The sequence below is a fragment of the Abrus precatorius genome, unplaced genomic scaffold (assembly GCF_003935025.1).
Source record: "Abrus precatorius isolate BTA unplaced genomic scaffold, Abrus_2018 Scaffold8, whole genome shotgun sequence".
Classification (NCBI taxonomy): Eukaryota; Viridiplantae; Streptophyta; class Magnoliopsida; order Fabales; family Fabaceae; genus Abrus; species Abrus precatorius.
The window spans coordinates 21,403,065-21,421,640 of NW_020874428.1; the positions used below are offsets into that span (position 1 = coordinate 21,403,065).

The 18,576-nt window shown below is 34.9% G+C and overlaps 1 protein-coding gene across 1 annotated transcript; it reads right to left on the bottom strand.

The window, feature by feature from the left end:
- LOC113847001 (E3 ubiquitin-protein ligase listerin) lies at positions 1-16,252 on the bottom strand. The gene is made up of 16 exons (XM_027475817.1): positions 16,109-16,252; positions 15,919-16,033; positions 15,570-15,632; positions 13,679-13,756; positions 12,837-12,928; positions 12,134-12,236; positions 10,495-10,647; positions 8,823-9,475; positions 8,201-8,675; positions 7,056-7,585; positions 5,814-6,504; positions 4,738-5,419; positions 3,437-4,470; positions 2,853-3,311; positions 1,580-1,810; positions 1-1,317 (listed from the first exon to the last, which is right to left on the bottom strand). Exons 1-16 carry the CDS (start codon positions 16,162-16,164, stop codon positions 1,090-1,092), a joined length of 5,643 nt encoding a protein of 1,880 aa, XP_027331618.1. The 5' UTR covers positions 16,165-16,252; the 3' UTR covers positions 1-1,089.
- Between the last annotated feature and the right edge of the window lie 2,324 nt (positions 16,253-18,576).

Genomic DNA, 18,576 nt, shown 5'->3' on the forward strand with positions numbered 1-18,576 from the left:
GAAAAAATTACTTCATAAAATAATTTCTTATAAAAAAACCACTAAAATATTCTAAAATATATTTTACAAAAAAATAAAAATAAAAAATCTATTTAAAAAAATATATTAAAAAAATACGCTGCTTTACAATGCTTCTGCCTTTAAACGGCAACATGCAAACATTGGTCAACATGATCATTGATGTATCATTGCAATAAATTTTGCTGACCAAAAGTCAAACGCGTGTACTTGCATTCTACGCACTTCGTGGAGACTATTTGCTCAGTTCTCTTTAATTGTTACCTACTACACTGTAAATGTAACTTACATTAAGATGTAATTTGACAGTTATGTAGTTTCATGGAAGTTAGCCGGTAGTTTCGGTTAGCCAATGTATCAGGAAGTCTACATATAACTTCCACCTAGTACTGATGAAGATATTCATTTCTCCAATTTTCAAGTAGCACAATTCTCGTCTCTCATTTTTACCATGTTCTTTGACATTAATCTTCTCATGGCTGATGGCCTAATGCTCACAGATGTACAATTACTCCTCTTATTCTGGCAATTCTTTCTCGTTACTCTTTGATTGTTTCCACATTCAATATAAAAAATCTAGATGTACAAAGCCACTTGTTCAGACAGCCTCCTACGATCAGAAATAAGCTCCCCTAAACAGAACAAAAGCACTGCAAAAATATAATTACTACCACCATCGGAAAAAAAAAAAAAAATCAAAATTTCTAATTAGTGGAGAAATTTGAGAATGGAAAGGAATCGGATACTCTTCTCCTGCCTTAATAGAAAATATGATATCCCCATGTCGTCACCGCAATACCATTGCCCAGCTTTCTCTTTAATTTCGAGGGTATGAAGTGTTAAAAGCTATCTGCTTAAGAGAAGCTTAGTGGAGAAAGCAAGCTAGGAATCATGTGAACTTTCGGTAACCGGTTGTAGTTTGTAAGTCAACCCTGCCTGAATCAGCAATGAGTCTCATGCTGAAAATCAGCGTTGATTCTCATTATCGATGCATTCTCTTCATCTACTACATTTAGTGCAAGATATCACCGGCAAGTAAAATTGGTAAAATTCATCACTCCTGGTGCAACCTTAGAACGGAGATTGACACAATGGGCATGATGATTTGTGAGAAGTTGAAAACCATTTATAAAGGCAAGCAGAATGAAATTTGTGTTTGCATGTCTTGCAAGCGAGGCGAGGAAGGCTGTGGTTTGTGGTGTGGATTACACTGTAACAGATCGGGCACTCCTCAACACCTTCAAATTCTTTATCAAAATTGCGCTTCCAAATTCCTATAGCTTCTGCTAAAGCTCCATTCTACAGCACCAGAAAAAAAATTGTTAACTTCAGCAGCTCAAATAAATATTGGTTTTCATAATGATCCATTGTCCACTGAATTTTGCAAAGGTGTATAGCACTAAGCAATAATGGAAAATACTAAAAAGTAGTCCTTCACGAGAAAGAATTTTTCACCAAACTGTTATATGTGAATCAATTATGCAATGCATAAAGAAACAAGTAGTGGGTAGCAGAAACCAACTACACAATGCAAGACTGAACTAAATCCATAGCAAATTACCTGATTCCGAACAAATAGCATCATTGACATCAACCATTTCCTTTGCTTGATCTCACTAATCCCAAGGCTCCTTGTACAATCAACATCTACTGGCCTTAGTGGATAAGATGCAGGGAGACGAATGACTAAATCCATTCCTGTTTCATCCTTAGTGTAAGTAGCAACAATCTCATTTGCTGATTTGCTTACACTAACTGAGAAATTCTCATCACGGAAGTTGGCTTTCTTGATCTGCATCGGAAATGATATACAAATACATATTATCAGAACTAGACTATTAATATATCAATTACATGTTTACAACAAAAAACCCAGCCAAAGGTTGGCTACATGGATCAAACAAAACCTTCAGATTCTGGCATAAATTAAGTGTCCAGATACACTATTTAATATCTGACCCACAAAAAAAAGATCCTTGGAAATATGACATATTGATTCTAAGTAACTGTTACAGCAAAAAATAAAGTTGGCTGTTGCATTCTATGAAACAATAAAAATTTACAGATATCCAAGCATTTAAGTTCTGAATCTTCACCCAGTTAACTTTTTTTATGGTCCTTGTTAATGCCACGCTTGAATGGGGCATTAGAACCATAAGATGCGAGATATACACAGAAAACAAGGCTAAGGTTATAAATGTACATGCAAATCAGTACCAGAATATTGAGGAAACTACTTACAATCATGGGTTAATGTTTAGATACATAGATTTGTATTTAAATTATATAACTTGGTGTGCGAGAGTGACCTGACCATCACATTAAAATGTTTCATTAATTTATGCTTTTTCTCTTATTTCCCTCTCCAACAACTATGTGTTGATCATGCAACTCTGCATTAAAACATTTTCACTTTGTCAACAGATTCTGGTATTTCAACATAAAATACATATGATGGCCTTATAAATCTAGCCATTGAAGTTAAAGTGCTCAAGGCCTTATAAATCTCATACTAGAATTTCATACTTTTAATGTGGGACTCAAATCTCATGCCTTCCAATTGGATAACATCCCACCACACCCAACAGCCCCAGCGCTGACATTGGTTAGCTGTGCACTAGTCCCTTGACTAGTCCATGGCAAACACTGCAATGCTCATTTGCAACCATACCACAAAAGCTAGTTTTTGTAGTTAGAAAACTCAAGGTCTTGTAAATCCCACACTAGAATCCCATACTTCTAATGTAGACTCAAGTTTCATACCTTACAATTGGATTCTAATAATTTATCAAACAACAAACTACTTTTTATGTGGGCAAGAAACTACACCATACCAGAGACAATTCATTTGCAATGAGAGGAGGGCTGCAGCAAGTCCTTGTAAAGGATTCAATGACAGCTGAAGTGTTACGATCACGCAAGTCACTAAACCAGCCACGTACATAAGCTGGAAGAACCTGAAGCATCAAGCCATATATTGCTCCAGCAAGTGATGAAATTTTCTCTGATTCAACATGCCAAAGAGATTCCACAGAAAACACAAGAGAACCAGTTGTGGTAGCACGGGTTGCAGCACTTCCTGCTTCTGATAAACCACCAGAAATATCTGCATCTTTCTTCTTCAGACTCTGAATCATGGAATTCTCCACAGGAATATGCTGAAAAAGGCAATCTAAGATAACAGGGGTAGCGGAGTCTTGTATGTACTGGATCAATCTTTCCCTTTGAGATGATGATGAAGGTAATGACCATAGATGTGATATCAACAAAGACCAAGCAAGGAAGACATTTACCTACAATGTTTTTTGTACATCATTAGTGCTCCCCCACGAAACAAGTAAATGCATACATAAACATTAAAAAAATGCTTGACATATAAAGGATAGTTCAACTTTATCTCCACATAAAGTATCCTTACTCGTTGGTGAGCAAGTAAGTCCATTTCAAGAACCTCATAAGGTGCCCTTTCTACCATGAAAGATATTTCCTCTTTCAAATGAACTTTTTCTGCAATTGACATTTCAAGACGGCTGATATCCAGGTCACTAGCAGCATATGTGTCTGAGTTACAAGCATTATCTTCAACAATAGCAACACTTAAAACAGGCTCATTTGAAAGAATAAAATATGCAGCAAACTGCAATAAAGGAATTGGCTTGGAAGTAAAAAGTATAGCATACAAGGAACTAATAGACCCTTTGCTTAGTCCCCAAAATTCAACTGATTTCACTGCTCTATGTCTAGCCTGTGACGAGGAATTAACAACACCAAAAGCTACCAATTCCCAAAAGTGAGTATATTCAATCCGTGACAATGCAACAATTGACGCAGCATCTTTGCCGCATGCATTTGCAATAGCCTCAGAAATGCCAGTACAAAATAGGAAGCGAAGGACACCCTCTAGAATCCGATCTTTAACAGAATCCAACTTTTCGGATTTAAATGTATTTAAATTATCTCTCTCTTCAGCTTGTTGACGTTTACAATGCTTAAGGAGAAGTGAGAAAGACAAAAGAGCATTTTCAGAAATCTTTATGGGAAAAGGATCTGAAATCAAAATAATTTTCTCAATTTTCTGACACATCATATTTAAATTATCAGATGAACTATTAACAAGACCATTTACATTTTCAGCTACATCCTCCATCATTACAACTGCTGACTGAATCCAGCACCTTAGGTTAGACAACAGAAAGTCCCAATCTTCTACACTAAATTCGTTCCAGCAATAACCTACTGAAACAACCATAAGTTTTGATAGCAGCATCTGCACCAGTGTAAGCTGGTTGATCATTGCAGATCCACCAGCAACGTTCCTTTGCTTCTGGAACAACTCATAAAGAAGTTTCCTCTCATCAGAGCTGATACTCCTTGCTGGCTTTAATGCTTGGGGGCCACCTATTGCACTGAAAGGATAACAGGCAATCACCAACTGAAGCCAATCTTCCATGTCTACAACAGTCATGAGCAGTTTCATTAATACCATTCAATATTCATGGCAATTTTTGGTTCAGATAAAAATTATTCAAGGTAAGAATTACATTTAAACAAAGTGAACAATTAGCACTATCACAAAAAAGCATATGCCCCATACGCCCAATCATGGACACAAAAAAATGTAGAATTTTACCAAAACTCTATCCCTACCTATAAAAAATTGTCTACTCAGGACTAACTGGGGAATTAACATGTGGTGTCTCAATCAGAAGAGAAATTTACCTTCTCCTGTTTTCCATGTGACCAAAGGTGGGAGACATAGTGCCCTCTCCAGCCAGTCTATCATAATATTTTGCACAAATCTTTCTTCTAAAGAACAATGTTGAACAACTATACTAGGTTCTGCATCCCCATACAATGGTTCTAGAAGTACATTTATAAGCAGAGGTAGAACCTTAAGACATTTAGTGTTTACTGCTTCACCAATGAAGAGTTTATTCACAAGAAGTTCAATCAGATTCAATGCCTTCTTCGCCCCCCATATTTTCTCTTTAAACAAAGTGGACAGAAAGGAAACAAGAGCTCGTAAGAATGGTTCATCAATAACTTCCACTTCCTCAGATGGAACTGGCCACATACTCACTGAATACTTTGTGCCATAATCTCCATAAACAAGAGAACCATCAAGCAAGATGCCTAATATTTCATCTAACAGGCTTTCCTGGGGAGAATTACTTCTCTTGGCATATGCACTCAGTAGAGGTAAGAAAGAAGACACAGCACTGCTTCCAGGCCATCTCCACGTGCACAGCATTTCAGCAGCTAAACAAGCAGAAGATGCAACCTCATGACTTATTTCAAGCATAGATGGATCAGGCATTTCACATCCAGCAAAAACTCTATCCATCCCAATTTTTGAGATTAATTTGTCAATTAAAGCTACAAAATTCAGGTGTCCTGAAACCTGCATTTGGTATAAACTGGTGGTTAAAAGTAGCATGTTATTTTTTTATATATATTAGGCTAGAGCCCTAACTAGTTCCATCAATACATACACTATTCTTTTGTAGGCATTAAGATTTGTTTGAGCATTTACAAATAAAATTTTGAATTGTACCCCAAAAAAATAGCATGAGTACTGACAATACTCTACAAGAGTCAACAAACCCCACAGGAGCCTTATATGCTATAATGACTTGTCCCCTGGTGAAAGCTACTAAAGCTCAATTAGCTATATCCACATTGATGTAGTCTCAATATATTGCTGTCCCAGTATGCATAGCAAAATAATATATATTCAAAAATAAAAAATAAACTGATGAATATTAATAGAGTCAAATAACTAAATGTGTCAATACCTTTGTCATACTAAAGTTTGGAACAACAAAAACAGGCCACATTTCACCCTTGCTAAGCAGATGATGTAGCAAATTTTGTTCTTCATTTTTATCCACACAGACACACTCAAGAACTTCAAGCACCCATGTACAGCATAATGACGTGATTCTGTCATTAATAAGCCTGTCTTCAGCAAATATTGCAAATCTTACTGACTGAATTAAGATGTTCAACAATCTCTTGCGGCTATCTAAGCAAAGGCTTTTCAGAAACTGAACATTGATCTTGTTACATAAAGCACACGCATATTCACCAAATGTTAGCCTGGCCTTGATTTGGGTCATTGATTTATCATCAAGTGAATCATCCAGAGCTTTACATAAATTACACTCCCATTCAATGACAAAAATTGCAGATAAAATTCCTGATACAAGTCCACTTTCCCCATCAAGTGTCTTCAAGCTAAAGAAACTACCATCAAGTATCTCAAGAGCAAACTGCGCTATCTCAACAACATTGAGAGAACTATCAAATTCTACACACATCTTTTCACCATTGCTTAACATAGAAGCTGCATTCTGTACCCAAAAGAAAGGTGAAACCTGAATAAAACTAAGTAACTTCCTGAAAATCTCCTTATAGATGAGAATCATTGCATTTCTGGACAGAAATGACATGGATCTTCCTTCTGTTGAACCACCAAGAAGAGAGCTGCAAGTACAAAGCATAAGATCAGAGTGAAGACCCCACAAATCATCAACCTTGTATTTCTCTGGGACAGGGTTCAAAATAAATTTAAATACGAATAGATACTACATATAGTACTCTAGATTTCCCTCCCCTTGGCCCTTATTCCCAAACACACCCAATGAAAAAATAGACTCAGGTTTCAGTGTGAGTTCCATGAGACTAGATTATATATAAATGCATATACACATATATAAGCAAATTAGCCATGCGTTGACACCTGATGCATTCCATTTCCCACCCATTTCTTTCTCCCCATTTTTGCTTGCTGTATCCAATTTCAGAAATTACTCATCTGTCCCATGCAAGATATGGGGATCAATGACTTATTTTATACATGAAGATAACTAAATTTTGGATTTAAAAAATAAAATAAAAAATAATGTAATAATCAAATTATTGACACTTGTTATTAACAGGTAAATTCATAAATAATGCTAGTTCTTAACAGGTAAATTCATAAATAATGCAAAACATTACTGCATCATGCCTTTGAAAATTTTGAATTGACATACCACACAAACTGCACATGAGAAGTGCTAAAAGGAAGCAGAGATCGGGAAACAGCAATAGCAGATGATTCCAGATATTCATTACACCAATCTTCAGCATTAGTGCCTTGTCTATAACTGGAATCATCTCCCACCCTCCTCTTCATGCTCTCATCCCTTGCTTTCTCTATGAGCATGGCCAACATTGCTGCATTGTCAGCATCCAGTAATCCAGGTTGGAACTCAGAATAACTCTGGTTAATCACATAATTTATAATGAAAGACCATTGTTCTGAGAAATACTCATCATCCAGCAGTGCCAATAATAAATCTAGCCGAGCATTAGTTGAGCAACTATTTGACTGCAGACACCAAGGAACAAATATATTCTTGAATATTTGCATAAAGTCTTCAGCTTCCACTACTTTATCCCCATCATATAAAAACTGACTAGAATAGTGCCCTTTGTTTTTAATAAAAACTTCTTGGACCATCTTCTGTGGTCCAAATATTGAAACAGCAACTGACATAAGTCTCACAGTACCTGGTGAATCCTGAGATGTAAAAAAACAGGGTGAGTCTCGCAAAACTTGGAAGGAAACATCACTTTTTTTCAAAGTAATAATTGAAATCGATTGAATTTTGCAAACCACAGGCCTAAGTAACTTTAACCCCTATTATTAACAGCCTGTATCAACAACAGTGGTGACATCATAACTGATTCCCACAAACTGATGATTCACTTATTTATATTTTAATTGTGCATAGAGCCACCTCTTTTAAAGACTTATAAAACAAATATCCCTTCTGTATACCACCTGGCTGTGTCTAGACTTTATAAATTACTTCCGTTCAGAAGACCTAAAAATTTTACAGAGTAAGAACAGAGTCCATTATAAACCAAGTTTCTTTAAAGCTCTAAAAAAGGGACCGATACTATGCATGGATAAAATATAAACACGTATACCACAAAACAATTATGATGTGCAAGAAACGGGAACTCTACTCTGACTAAGATAACATTATTGATGACAGAAGATATTCCATAATGCAGGAGCATAGGCCAAACTTTTTTATTATTAAACCAATAATTTAAATCACATATAAATAAATTACCAAACATAGATCAGACTAAGTGGCAAAAGAAGTCTGTATAAATATTAGCTTACAGAAGATCTAATGATTGAGAAAGACTTTGCCAGCATTGGTCCCACAATATAGGCCATGGGCCAAGTTGCACCTTTCATCACAGCATGTTGCTCCAGCAATAACATGAACAAAATGATTCGTTCAACAACCTCCACATTACCTGCTTGCTGAAGAATGCACATGCAATTATCCTCAAGTTCCACAATAAAAACGGATAGAAGATTGATATCTAATATATAAATGCCTAAGAGGACTTCAACAAAGCACTTTCCCAACTCTTGCAAATAAGGCATTGGATATTTTGTATTCAGCATATCCACTTTCTTGTTATGAGAAACATTTTCCTCAGATGAATCTGTTGCTTTTCCTGAGTTTACTATAACATTATCTTTTGAGCTTCCAGTTGTAAGGAAATCCTGCCACAAAAGCTTTACTAAGACACTATCAACAAGAGCAACTCGGAAATGACTGATTGCGTCCTCTCCATCATTGTATCTGATACAAACAGAAGACAGTTTGGTAAAAAAAAAACGGAACGCTAAATATTTTCCTTTTGGGGGTGAGGGACAGATACTGACACAAACACTGGAGTAATAGATCCTCCAAATACAGATAGCCACAATTGAAAGGAAAATTTTGTACCTTGAAGCATTTTTCAATGACCAAAGAAAACATTCTTTCAGTGCCTGGAAAAATGCTAGTCTATCTGCAGATAGGGAAATTTGCTTTCCTGCCCACAAGTTCTGGAAAAATTCGAGAAAAAACTTATCCCCTCCAATAAATTTAGGGGGCACATTGTCTAAGAATAAAACCAAAGCTGGATATGAAACTTGCTGGGATCCAAAGCAACCATTTCTAAGAAAATTCCAAAATGGATTCAGTATGCTTTTCTGAACGTTTAAGGAAGACCAAGCATCTGGGAATCCTCTAGAGAAAAGTATTATTACATCCCACATTGAGGGATGACAAGTTGGATCCTTCTCATTGAAAGCACCAAGAATTGCACCAGCAAGAGTTTTTATATTTCCATCATTAATAGCCTGTGGCATATTTTTTATTAAGCTCTTCAATACACTATAGGTAGCAGATCGAATAATAGGTCTTTGGGACTTCAAGAAGTCCAGAAAGTATTTATGGTCTTTGAACAGCTTTTCAGCATAAGAAACAGCGGCCACCCTAGCCTTCGAAGCATGTTTAGGTTCAGCATTTATGTTCTCAAAACCAGGTCGCTCTTGTTGTAAGCAAATTAAGACATCAAGAAGTGTGGCCAAAGCTAACAAAGTTGATGATATCACCTGTAAAACCAAAATAAAGAAGAAACTTCAAGTAAAAAATGTAGTCCAGAAAGGAAATTTGAACCCTTTAACCATGTCAAACACTGAATCTTTAAACTGTTAGCTAGAACAGGCCACCTGGAATGAATATTAGATAAGATTAAGAAGTGTAAGAATAGAGGATAGGAATAAAAAAATTGCATTTACACAGCAATTTAATCAGGTACTATTTAGGCAGTACAATGGGCAGGCAAACAGACTAGAAACTAGTCATATCATTATTCATTTATGTGGTCCTCTAGTTAAAATCAAATTAGTCCAAGAAGAGGGCACAACCTTTTAATTATGGCAGGCCAGGTCATACTTACATCTCACAGACAAGGTTGTCAAGATCACTATTTCACAATCTTACAAAGAAAATTTCAGAATCAGCAGTCTCAATCACATCTACTGACTCACTTTGATAAGACCTAGGTAAGATCTTGTGGTCTGTGTTATGATCTCAGATTTTAGGCGTCTTACCTACCCTTTTGATCCTAGGTAGGATATTACTCACAATAGTTTTGGAAGAATAATGAACAACCTTGGTATAAATAATAATATCAGTTTACACTACAGGAGTTCAATGAAAAGTCAGGTAATTTCTTTCATTTTCTGGTAAATTTTCTTCTCCTGGTATGTCACCAGGATAATTTGATACATTTGATCAAATGATTATATCAAAAAGGCATAAAATTCAAAACAGCTATCTGTATAAAATCAGTTTATTATTATTTATCCAGTGTCAATCATACCTTGATGCAAAATAAAATAGCAACATAAACCTGAAGTAAGGTCTCCACCATTATTTTAAAATCCTTTCATCATAAAAATACTAAAAGAAACAGTTTATCAAGAATTTGTTATACCAACACAAGACATCCACCCATTATAATTAACCATATAGAACATTTTTAGTCAACTAAAAAGGAAAACCAGCGCAAATCTATAAATTCAAGACTTTGAATTACAAATATGTTAAATTGGTTCTCAATATATACCTGCTGGTATATCTCTTCCAACTCATCTGTAGCTGCAGCTTTGTCAGACAAATTTTGTGGTGTGAGCTTTAGGTTTTCTTCTAGATACATGAAAATCTCTGTTGTGCATAAAATCAAAGCATCAAGCCTCTTTTCTTGAGCTGGAAAGGCCGCCTATCACAATTAAACAAAGGATTAAAAGCTGTTGTGCAGAATATACCTTGGTACTCCATGTACACTAAAAGATTACTACTGGATTGAACAGTCAACTAAACACAACACAACATACATATAACAAGAAAAAGCATGCATTCTGACATCCATGTACATTTTAAAGATACTTTAAAAATGAGTCCTAAATATTTCAATTTAAGGATATTAATAACTTCCGCTCTTCACTTCTTTTCAGAAAAATTAATGCTGTAATTTTTTTAAGCAAAGCTGGGTAGTAAAACTAAGCATTAGTTAGTGAAAAAGAACCAGAAAAGGTACAAAACCTACTTTCAAATTACTAAATCTCATTATGACATTTCCAAAACATTCAAAGTTTTCTAACAAAGTCGGGGCTATGCCATAAGTCATATTTATCAGCATGTATAAGTATAATATAAGCAATAACTTTAAGCACACATGGATCTGCATAGGAAAAGCATATACTTAAGACTTCGTTGCTCTAGATAATGACTGAAACACAAATTATATTGAAGATTTATTCAAAGTAACTAACATAGGACAACTCCTTATTGGTTTCTGAGCTAATATTCACACTGAAATACATCAAAGAAAAGATATTTTCAGATGCATAGCTCAAGGATTGAACACACAAATAGTTAAATTTTACTAGAGGAATCTGGGTTGTAGACCAGATTTGAAGAAAAGTACAATAATTACCCAGGGTTTTCCCTTAACAAGCAGTTTCCTCCTTCAAAACATCATAAACAACAAATTGACAAATTGACTGCCACATACAGGTTTATCACACAAATTATATCTCACTAACTGACACAAATCCATAACTGCCAAAATGACTGCTTAAAGACACAAATACTACAGAAACACTAGTAATTCAGATCCATAACTGCTTAAATAACTGCCAAAGGACACAAATACTGCACAAACACTAATAATTCAGGCCTACTGAGTCTTTGTCTGCTTATTCCTTCTCACATAAACTTTCCAAGTTTAAGGTCTATCAGATCATTCTTATCCTGACTTCACAAAACTGACACTATATATCAAAATACCCAATGGCAGTCTTGCTTGATTGTGGACTGGGACATATAGCATCTTTTCACACCTATCTATGAATTTATCAATTAACTGGGAAATTCCCAACGAGTTGACTCTTCTAAAACTATATCAAAAATTACAGAGAAAGCTTCTCCTTTATGGCTCTCTCTTCATTCCATAAGAACTATTATATATTAAAATGGATACTATTACTAGTAGATAGTAAACAATGACAAGCCATGTATCCCCTACACAGAATACTACAGTAAGCATCAATGACAGATAATTTTGTTCCTTACAGAACCAAGGTGAAACCAAATACATCAACCTATTATAAAGAGTATTACACACACTTTAAGGTAACCTTTTCCATTTTCAACAACAAAAAGAAACCATGTAAAACACAATTGTAATAACCAATGTAGCAAACCTGCAAAGACCTTTTTGCTGCCTGAGAAACTTCAGAAACTGGATCAAATTGAGCAAACCACCATGGTCCCATCAAAGCCTTCAGATGTGGAGCTAAATCTCTCCTGAAAAGGGTGTGGAAAGTCAAGTCAGCTATCTCGCACTGTGTAAATTAAGTTCGCTCCAAGCCTCCAACAGTTCTAGACTTCACAGAGGGATCATGGATTGGACCAATTACACAAGTAGATAACTCTAATCCTAATTCAAGATAATTCTGATGCTATTAACGAGTTGAAATGCAGTTTATAGCAGACCAGTACACAATACACCTATTAACAAAAATGTATAATGGATAAACTAAAACGTTCCCACCTAGTGGGAACCAGTGGGCTTTTCTCATTGTTATTAGGCAGCCTAAAATCTCAACTTTTTCAGAAAGATGCTTTGATTCTCAATAAGCTAATGATGCAAGTAACTAAGCCATAACCAATCAGAAAATAGAAATGGAAGAATTAAAACTAGTATGAATAGAGAGCATGCTACAACAGAGAACCAAATCCCCAAGCAGTTAAGGCATGATCTGCTGTTGTCAAATAGCCTGCATAAATGCTACTCAGAAAATTAAGCAACATATTTTCAAATTTCCATTTTCAAATACTCTTAAGTTATACAGTTGAAAAATCAAGAAAGAATCATGCATAAATGTCCCTCAGAAAAGTTCTAACCCAACAGAAGTAACAAGAGCAGTCATTGTATCATGAGTGGCCCGCCTAACCTCCCTATTGTAGTCCAGCAACAGCCTTTTATATTCAAATGCCTACACAAGAACAAAAGCATAATAAATAAGTATCTTCAAAGCTTGAACTAATGCATTAATAAAATTAAGGATCACATATCCACCAGATGACAAAGATGTATGATGATCACAAAATAAATGGAAGTCTAACATCCACTGCAATGTCTAACTTTATATACATACTTAAACTAGATGTCTATTTATGTTTCACATGGTAGAGTATTGAGATAATTAGTGTGTCAAGTCAGCTAGCTATAATCTCTAGAAGCTTCTGCCAGTTAATCTGTTACAGTTGATTAGCCCAACTGAAATCAATTTGTTACAATTGTAAAGCCTTCTCTGAAAGCTAGAACTCTGTCTGATGTATCTCAATTTTCAGATTTTTTAATGTGAACAATAGCATACAGAATCAGATTAACATCTCTCGAGTACATTGTCCTACTACACCCACTTCAATATGTTCAAAGAAAAGTGACACAAGCAAACATACACATCTTATCACTGAGTCCTGTATTCCTGTCTCTTTTCTCAGTTCCACTTCCATAACAGTTTTCAACAAATGGTAACCATGATTTATGCAATAAAAATCTGACAATTATTTACAAACTAATAAACCATTAGACAGGCATTGGGAATTCTTTTCTTCTGAAAGGAAAAAAGTCACTATTAAAAAGAACAATTTGTAACCATTTAACATAGATGTTCATCATCATATAAAAGGTAAGAGACCTGATACAAGGAATGCCGAGACAAACAATTAAATATCCATACCCATTGGGGAACAATTAGAACAATTTCTTTTGCCGACTTCTGTTGAACCAGCATAGACAAAGCTGCCAATGCCTTAAGCTGTTTAAGAAAATAATACAAAGGACAAATAAAAGGCCAATGAGATTATGATGTATAAAAATTAGATTTATCACCATCCAAAATTATTGGGTAAGACTAATTCATTACATCCCAATTAGACATATTTCAACTATGGATGACAAAACACAAGTAGATACAATAAATGAATGTAGTCGTCATGATGGTCACAGTCAACAACATACAATATAAGGAGAAAGAAACCAATCAAAGATTCACAAGCACCATGATGCCCTAGTTATCATTTTATACATATGAAATGAATGCGAAAAAATATTTCTTAAAAGTTCTTAAATCACAGAAAATAGATGAAACATTAATTTAACTATACAGTATACACATTGATACAGATAGAAAATGTTATCTAATCAACCTCTAAGTTAACTACAATAGTTATCATAATAAATGTCTAAAAACTTCAACCAATCTTTATCCCAAAAAATTGTCATCATGACCTCATCAACAAACAGGCCAACAATAACACATTGCAATTGCAGCAGAGAGAAATTATAAGTTGGAAAGAAAACACCACTTCACACTCACAAAAAAGAAGTTAGCCATTGCCAAGCACAATGATAGTCAACCTCGTGCATTCACATAAAAACTAAACAAGTAAACATAAAATAAAGGATCAAAAAGGGGGATTTGGCTCCTCAAAAGTAGGAGTTTTACTTTAGCAAGTAAAATAAGGAGTTATAACCATTGATTAAAAAATCAACAGTTGAGATAATGACTAAATACATGCACATGGATAGTGAATTTCATAGTTGTTTAAATCTCAATCATTAATTTTTCAATCAATGGTTATAACTCCTACTGCAGTGGAGTCAAATCCTCCTTCCTGACCCTCCTTTTATGTAAACTGAGAAAACAAATGGGGTGAATTAGAACTTAATGGGCACCCAAGCAAATAAAGTATGAAGAAAGGGATTTAGTTCCCCTAAAGTAAGGAGACGTGTAAAGTGCAAAAGTGAGGACTTATCCACCATTGATTTGAAGTTGGTTATGTTTATAAAATACTTGAATTCAAATAAATGGTTTATGGCCGGGCCCCTCAATTTCTCACTTTACACATCTCATCACTTTAGAAGAGCTAAATCCTCAAGAAAGACCCCTATTCAACACAATGGCACTACAGTTTGGGCAAAGGTGAAAAATTGAACAGCCATTAACTGACTTCCAACCTATTAGATTATGTCCAAATATTCACTTCAGCATCAACAGATAAGGAAATCAATGATAGAACAGGTGCATGAGCATAACTAAACAAACTGTGAAAAGGAGAACAGCAATGCCAATCCCACCCACTGGACAATTAGACAGACAGATGCTATGCACCATCCATTGTGCACCCATGTCAATGATGTTCAGCATTCCATATTAAATGCAAAGCACTAAGAGAAAACTACCATTATCATTAAATATAGCTTCACACAAACTCAGCAAACTTCATGTTCTAACAGCAAGTGGCACCATCATGTTTCCAAATATAACAAGTCAACAACCAAGCCTTATCCCACTACTTGAGGTTGGCAACATGGATCACACAGTGCCATTAAGCTCAGTCAATAACAAAATAATAAAAAATGATATGTTTCTCTATTTACACTTCGCGCATGCTTGCATTGAATATTCGTCATCTACAATTGGCTAATTGATAAAGGTGCAAATCCAAAAACATGGAGAGGAATCGGTCAACACACATCAAAATAGGCATACAGAATACTATAACGAGTTGCATTTGATCATGTCAGACATTCTAATGAACTAGTACAGAAGCTAATCCAAAAATTACCTTAGTGGTAGGATCCTTCCTGCCTAACCTCTTTAAGTGCACCGCAATCTCACTATCAACATCCTGCGTACCCAATAAATATGAGACGAAATAACGACATTATGTCAATGCATGAATACATTGATCAGAAAGTGACACTGACATTCTAGCCAGCTCCAATAACTCAATTGGAAGCAACAAATAAAGCCTCTTAGCATAAAACCCCAAAAGAAACAAAAAATATTGAAGGAACTCAAACTCAGTTTATTAACCAATCTTGTACGTTAATTAGGAACACAAAATATGAGTTAACTAAAATTATAATAAAAAAAATTGAGCAAAAGCTAGATAAAAAGAAAAAACAACATACGGCAAAGGAGAGAGAATCTTCGGACGAAGGAGGAGGATCGAGACGCGAACTGCCGACAAAGCCACCGAACCCGACGGCGGCGGCGGAGCCGGAGGGCAAGAGTGAGGCGGCCAGGCTGCAAGGAAGAAAAATGGATGAGATGATGATGATGATAGTGGTATGGATTGTGAAATTAGGGATTGATGTAAACCTGCTACTTGAAGGACGTGATTTGCTTCTCGCACCTTCTCCTTTCTGCCTTCCCATTCTCTCACTCGTATTGCTTTTCAATTCAATTCAATGCATAGAGGAACAGAGAATCCTTTCTATGGTATGAAGCGGTGCTTGTGCTAGGGAAACAAGCAAAGGCCAAATAAATGTATGAATACAGTCCCCAGTCTTATTTCTTTGTCAATTCAACTCCCCTTGCCTTCTACCCAATTCAGAAAAAGAAACAATGCCCAGTAATGTCAAGACGAGTTTACAATTCGCTGTTGGGCGGCTAATTACTGTTGCACATAGCATAAGTGTTACTGTGTTAGCCTCTTTTTTTTACATCTTCTTTTCAACTAAACCTTAATTATTGTGTATAATGATTTTTTATTTCTCACTTAAAAAAACATAACTAAAAATTGTCCCTAATAATTGTACACAAAATATTTTGTTAAGACTTTAATGATTTATTTAAATGATACAAAAATAGAAAAAGATATAAATAATAATTTTTTATGTACTTAATAAGAAAATAAAAAAAAAGATGAAATTTAAAAGTATGAATTCAATTGTTTTCTTCTCTTATCTTCTTTCTAATTTAAGTTTTAAAAAAATTACCACCATTTTCTTTGCCCTCAACCAAAATACAAGGTAAGAGGAAAAAATGGTGTTAAATTACAAGATAAGAAGAAAACTTTTTTATCTTCAGAAAGAAATATCTGTAAGACTTATATTTACTTTACTTAAAATGAATGAATGGAGACTCAAAATTACAATCCATCCTACATAAGACTATGTCTTATTCACTTAAGTAATTTTTTTTAGATAAATATTAGACATGACAAAATTTATTGTTTTTAATTAATTTAAAAGTATTATTAAATTTAAATTAAAATAGTCATCGTTAAAAGTAATTAACGATGTTTGCTTAGCATACAATGAAAAAAAATATCTATACTAAAAATATTCATCACATGAAAGATTAATGAACTCATTTTGTATTAAACATTTTCATATTTAATATAAAAATCATATTTTTTTTTGTGTTAAACCATTTATATCAGCAATGTCTAACAATTATCCTTTTTTTTGGGCTGCAGAACAATAAAGGACAACAATTGGCAAAGATAAATACACCCCATAACGTAAGCTAAACAGTGAAACTAAAGTTAGGGGAACAAGATTCCCATAGCTTCTCAATTTGGTATCATTTCCTGCTCCTTCCTATGCTAACCAATCTGCGCATTGATTGGATTCACGAAAGAAATGTTCTTCTATAGTAACATTCCAATCTCTCCTCGGCAGCAATTAGATGTGGTTGACAATAGCAGCATAATGATGGTGTCTTTCCACGCCTCAAGCAGTTTGAAGACCACTAAGGATGACCCAAGAGCTCTTTGCCTTGAGAACAGGGGAATTATCTTTTCATATACAGTGAATTATTAAAATGATTTTTTTATGCATATATATATATATATATATATATATATATATATCTTTTTCTTAAATCAAGATTGAACTTTTCTTTTATTAAATTTTAATGACCATAGACGCCTTACATTTTATATTCTCCCACGTTTGTTAATGTTGGGAGTTGAGCTTTAGAAGAAAATATATATGAAGAGAAATATGTTGTTTTAAAATTTACAAAGAGTTGGATCGTCCAACACTAGCCAGCAATGCAAATTATTAGAGCTACGTTGGGCAACAAATCCTCAATTACGTTTGCTACTTTGCTTCGAATTAAGTGTGTTGACTTCAATTTTGACTTGCAATTCATTGATCAGCAGTTCCTTGATTCTGCGAACCAAACTCTTGCTAGAATTCAAACGCCGAAAATCACCCTTAATTGCTTGAAGTGTGAAAAACCACACAAAGACAAGAGTTAAAGTATAGCTCAGCCGTGCAATGTCCAAAGTTCTAGGCTATATTAAGGCTGTCTAAAGCACAACAAAACTCGGTTGTTTTTTCCTAGTTTTTTGCTGGTCAAAGGCCACACGGCAGTCTCTTAAAGTGTAAATAGTAGTTTCCACACGTTGGTACAGAAATAGTGGTGACAAAAAGGATCTACAAGCCCCAATTGATACTAGTGTCTCAGCTTGTTTGTTAATGCTGGTTGATGCTCTGGTTATCAAATGCTGGTAGAGCATTACGAGCACCTTAAACAAACATACCCAGAAAACTACTTTGCCATAAAGGGATACATCTTCAATTGTAAGTTAATATTAAATAACTAAGAGGATATTTACTTGACCTTTGAGAATGAAGATCCGAAGATGAATCCAATATCAGTAATAAATTAAATAAATTGGCATAGATTTCACTTTCAGCCGCAATGCTTCTTCTAGGGAACAATGTCTCATTTCCTTCCTATTGGTCATCCATTACAACGAGTCAATCAGTGTTAAAGCATAAATTTGTGTGTGAGACAGAGAAAGATCACACATCAAGACTTTTTCTCTTCCA

Excerpts from the sequence above, each read along its gene's own strand:
- LOC113847001 (XM_027475817.1), bottom strand. The coding sequence starts at position 16,164 with ATGGGAAGGCAGAAAGGAGAAGGTGCGAGAAGCAAATCACGTCCTTCA. Across the intron at positions 7,586-8,200 it reads TCTCAATCATTAGATCTTCT|GATTCACCAGGTACTGTGAG; the intron begins GTAAGCTAATAT and ends TTTACATCTCAG. Across the intron at positions 1,811-2,852 it reads TTGCAAATGAATTGTCTCTG|ATCAAGAAAGCCAACTTCCG; the intron begins GTATGGTGTAGT and ends TTTCCGATGCAG.